We start from the raw sequence: 4,680 nt of genomic DNA, 5'->3' as shown, positions 1-4,680 counted from the left end.
CTGGAAAAATATATAGTGAATTGCTTTTAGTTAGATTTTTTTTGGTTGTTGTTAATAAAAACAAATCAACTCGTGCAAATACTGTGTAAAAACACATACTAACGCAAATGAATTTCCAGTGCTGCATTTGATTTCCTTTCTATTCAACACTCCATTTAAACACTGCAATTTCGGTTTTTATTTTTCTGCTTACATGAAGAAGGCTTATGCCAAGGCATAGTCGAATAAGCATGGCTCAAAAGATCATCCAGAATTCAATGGCTGGCTCGAGATTGTCAAGATAAAGAAACAACTCCCTGATTGGTGAGGTGCGGGGGCCGTCACGCTGTAACCAATGACAGGAGAGGAAGAGGAAAACGCGGAGAGTGTTATGATAAAGTAGAAAATATTAGTTCCCTCACCGTGGCCGTGACGTCAGTATAGGAAGTAATTGTAGAGCAACACGAGAACGATTACAAGCAAAAGCGGAGCGTGATGTTGAGGAGTTAGCCGTACGAATCTCCACACCACAACTTTGAGAGAAAGTTCATTACCCATAACAAAGGACGTGGACTACACAGACAGACCCACTGGTCTCCAGATTTACTATTGAATGTAGCAACATATTATTGGACCGTATTTTTATATAAAACGTGGATTTCGCTTTTGTTTATTTTCCTGACCATTTCAACTCTTAAATTCGTTTGACTTTTAGGAGTACATGTGCCTCTGTTAATGTTATCTTATATTCGTTTAGTTTTTAATTGTATGGAGGATACAATTTAATGTTGTTATGAAGACTTAAATCCCCGTATTTATTTCCTTTTCTTACTATGGAATCCTCCAGCGGATCGAACTTTGGAATAGACACTATTTTATCCAACGCTACTAATTCTGTTAACACCGCGCTAATGAACGGAGATTTCCGCCTCGGCGACAGCAGGACAGTGGATTTCAGCCGGAGCCAGGCCACCCCGTCCCCGTCATGTTCGGACATAGACACAGTGGGAACGGCCCCCTCTTCCCCCATCTCGGTCACCATGGAGCACGCTGAGCCGCATCTGCTCCAAGACAGCCTACCACATCACCACCACCACCACCACCACAACCAACCAGGGAGTTTGCAACTATCGCCCCAGCCGCAGCAGCTAGGGGCCGGGGCCGCCTGTGCCCCCAGGACTGCCACCTCTTCGTTTTTAATCAAAGACATTTTAGGCGACAGCAAACCCCTGGCAGCGTGCGCACCTTACAGCACCAGCGTACAGTCACCCCATCACACCCCCAAACCTGAGAATGCCAGGGACAGTGGGGACGGCTTCAGGCCGAAGTTGGAACAAGATGAAAATAGGAGCAAGTTGGACAAAAGAGACGATATGGAAATGAAATGCAACGGTAAGTGAATATTTAGGTTACACTTAGACCTGTATGGAAATGTTTTGTATGCTTTTTTATGGTTTAGTTATTGAATGGCGTAAGTGAGCTTTTCAGTGTACTTATAAACGTGTATTTTATTGGGTAGGCTGTCATAGTCGGCTAATGGTGTGCAGAATACATACAAAGCTCAAATACAAAGCCTATTTGTGTTGAATTTTCTGTGCCTAAAAAAGTTGAAAGTATCCTAGCCTATAGAAAAATGTTATTGGAAAATAGCCACCAAATTGAGGTCAATTGCGTCAATAGGCATAATAATTCAACAATAATAGTAACAAGAAGAACACCTTTGTTTGTCATGTATTTTACGCACATGGAAATTCAAATTCACTTGATAATGCTTTTTAGTAGGCTTCTTTGGTCGGTATAGTTCTTTTTTAAGCTCAAACACAGTGTACAGTACAGGCTAACTGCCTTGAATGTAGACCACCTTGTGTATATGTTTCAAAGGCTGTCTTATTAGACAATGATATTAAAGGGTTGATTTTCAGTTGCCCTTTTTTATTAGCATAACAGAATCGAAAACAGATGTAAGGCTGGCGCGAGATGTTCCCGGTGCGCGAGCCTCCCTTGTGTGTCAATTAGAGAGATTATTGTTCTTCCTAGAGGGCGGATCACGAGCGCTGCAGAAACTGCTACAAATAGAGATGGATTGACATATCGATTTCCCAGTTTTACTGCTAAAAACTTAAGTTGACAAATACAGTCCGGATTTCTTATTGGCCGTAGCTATTATTTTTTTGCTGGCTGGCTGGCTGTCTGACAAATGCAGTACTTCAGTTTCAACTCGGTTGCTCAGCTTTATAAAATACTTTTGTAACAGGTTCAAAGTTTAAAAGCAACTGTTTATTTCAATTTATTTATATTTTTCATTTTTAGAATACATATTTTGACCTTATTTTAGCTCAGAACTGATAGGACACGTATTTGTTGCTAATTTATTAGGCCTAAATAAAAACTAATATTATTATCCACTTATAATTTTTCCCATTCAGGAACAAAAGAAGAGAATGAACGGGAAATTTCAAGTAGCAGAGATAGTCCTCAATCACGGTCAAAAAAACCTCGTAAAGCACGGACGGCCTTTTCAGACCATCAACTCAACCAACTCGAGCGAAGCTTCGAGCGCCAAAAATACCTCAGCGTGCAGGATCGCATGGACCTCGCGGCAGCACTCAACCTGACCGACACACAGGTGAAAACCTGGTACCAAAACCGACGGTATGTCACACCTATTATAAAACATCATTCATTATCTTCACAATGTTTTTGTTTTTAAATAATCTCTGTTATTATTAGGCTATTATTATGAGATTATTTGTGTTTATTATTAGGCTAGTTTCTATTGGTGGTGATGTTATTTACATGAATATAGCCTACTAATAATAATGTTATACCATTTTAATAACTGTAGTAATGTAAGCCTATAATAACACGATATAAGTGCTGTGCAGCATGTGCTGTTTTTTAGTTAACTTCGTTAGATTGGAATATAATAATTAGGAGTTCGCCTGTGAATGATGTGCAGTTAAGTGTATTTTTTTTGTATTAGGCTTTTGTTGCCTTTAAATGCAGGCCCATAACCTGCATGGATTTCAGACAATTAGGACTACTGAACAGATAGAATCGAATAGAATGCAATACAGTACAATAGAATAACTTTAGAACAGATCAAGAGGAATAGTTAAACAGGTCTAATCAAAATGGTTGCCATGGACCTAGACACATAAGGATATTTATTTACAAGATTAACCCACACAGTTTTATTACGTGGTATTGGTTATTGAAATACACATCCCCCTGGGGTTATAAAAGTATGTCTGAACAGTCGCTACATGATGTTGACAATGCACAATTTGCCTCTCCGGCATCAGTGTTAAGATTTCCCCAAATGTCAGCCAAGATTAGTGTTAACAGCGCCGGCGCCCATATAGTAGCCAAAATAAATACAGACAGAGCACAATATAATGACGAAATATGGTATGACTGCAATCATTTTATAATCCTGCGGTTTTCTTTCTCGTTCAATATAGCCGATTGTAACACAACGCCTACGTATTTATACATTATTGTATAGGCCTAATTAGGCTATAGCCTACAATCTTAAAGTTAGCCTGCAATGTTTACAGTGCACTTGGTGAGGCCTAGCGAGAAGGATCACGTGAGGGAATAATGATCTGAAAATAATCTATGATTTTATAGACTAAATATAGGCACTGCGCACTTGAAAAAGCCTAACTTTTCTTGGATGTGTCCTTTGCCTAGGCTAATTAAAGGCATAATCACCGATTCATGCTGCAAATAATTAGATTTGACCAATTAAGGGTCCGTTTGGGGAATTCTCAGAGTCTGAACCAGTTAAATAATTGATTTGTTGTATTTTGATCTGATTTCAGGACGAAGTGGAAAAGACAGACAGCGGTCGGATTAGAGCTACTGGCTGAAGCCGGAAATTATTCCGCTTTACAAAGAATGTTCCCGTCGCCCTATTTCTACCACCCGAGCTTGTTGGGCACCATGGACAGCACAACAGCAGCCGCAGCAGCCGCAGCAATGTACAGCAGTATGTACCGGACTCCGCAGCAACCACATCCCGGTCTCCAGAGGCCTCTTGTCCCGAGAGTACTCATCCATGGCCTTGGGCCTGGGGGCCAACCGGCATTGAACCCGCTGGGTAACGGCATGCCCGGTACGCAGCATCAGCGGTAGATACAACAACAAGACGATTCCATAAAAACAGTTTTAACCTGGTCTACATGTGATGTGACTAACTGCGCTGAACAAACGATGAAAAATACATTTGAAAAAAAAAACAATATATAAAATACAACTTTACAGAAGAAGTAAAAGGATGTAATATTGAATATGACTGAGAGCCAGCATCGAGTCGAGGCCATGACAGAAAAAGGACTGTTCATATGTCTGATTGATTGTTTGTTTAGTTTTTTTTGTACAAATACACTTATACTAGCAAATAAACTTATAAAGTTTATTAGATGGAGAGAAAGGGGTGAATAAAGACGGAATGATACTAAAATGATTCTTCTCGGATACTTCTATGTGAAAGACGTCGGGGCAGTCAGCCTGACCTTCATTGTCATCCAAACATTCAAAACGCCATGTGACATTAATATTTCTGCAGGCTGAAAGCGTAGGCCTATGGGGTTAATACGAGATACCAAGACACACATTTGTTTACATTCTGATAATGTGCAGTCAATTAGTTTAAAAGAGGCCTAGCATACCCCATACAACACGATAGCTCTTAAA

At 40.0% G+C, this 4,680-nt stretch overlaps 1 protein-coding gene across 1 annotated transcript; it reads left to right on the top strand.

The window, feature by feature from the left end:
* Positions 1-419: 419 nt before the first annotated feature.
* Positions 420-4,461, top strand: LOC124037116 (barH-like 2 homeobox protein). Its single transcript, XM_046351768.1, has 3 exons — positions 420-1,371; positions 2,406-2,631; positions 3,807-4,461. Exons 1-3 carry the CDS (start codon positions 813-815, stop codon positions 4,117-4,119), a joined length of 1,098 nt encoding a protein of 365 aa, XP_046207724.1. The 5' UTR covers positions 420-812; the 3' UTR covers positions 4,120-4,461.
* The last annotated feature ends 219 nt before the right edge of the window (positions 4,462-4,680 follow it).

Source organism: Oncorhynchus gorbuscha, linkage group LG06 (assembly GCF_021184085.1).
Source record: "Oncorhynchus gorbuscha isolate QuinsamMale2020 ecotype Even-year linkage group LG06, OgorEven_v1.0, whole genome shotgun sequence".
NCBI classification, from domain to species: Eukaryota; Metazoa; Chordata; class Actinopteri; order Salmoniformes; family Salmonidae; genus Oncorhynchus; species Oncorhynchus gorbuscha.
Note: the sequence above shows the minus strand (reverse complement) of the source record. Positions and strands in the feature narration are given on the sequence as shown.

Coding starts and splice junctions, on each gene's coding strand:
- LOC124037116 (XM_046351768.1), top strand. CDS start 813: ATGGAATCCTCCAGCGGATCGAACTTTGGAATAGACACTATTTTATCC. Junction 1,372..2,405: donor TATGGAAATGAAATGCAACG/GTAAGTGAATAT, acceptor TTTCCCATTCAG/GAACAAAAGAAGAGAATGAA. Junction 2,632..3,806: donor ACCTGGTACCAAAACCGACG/GTATGTCACACC, acceptor ATCTGATTTCAG/GACGAAGTGGAAAAGACAGA.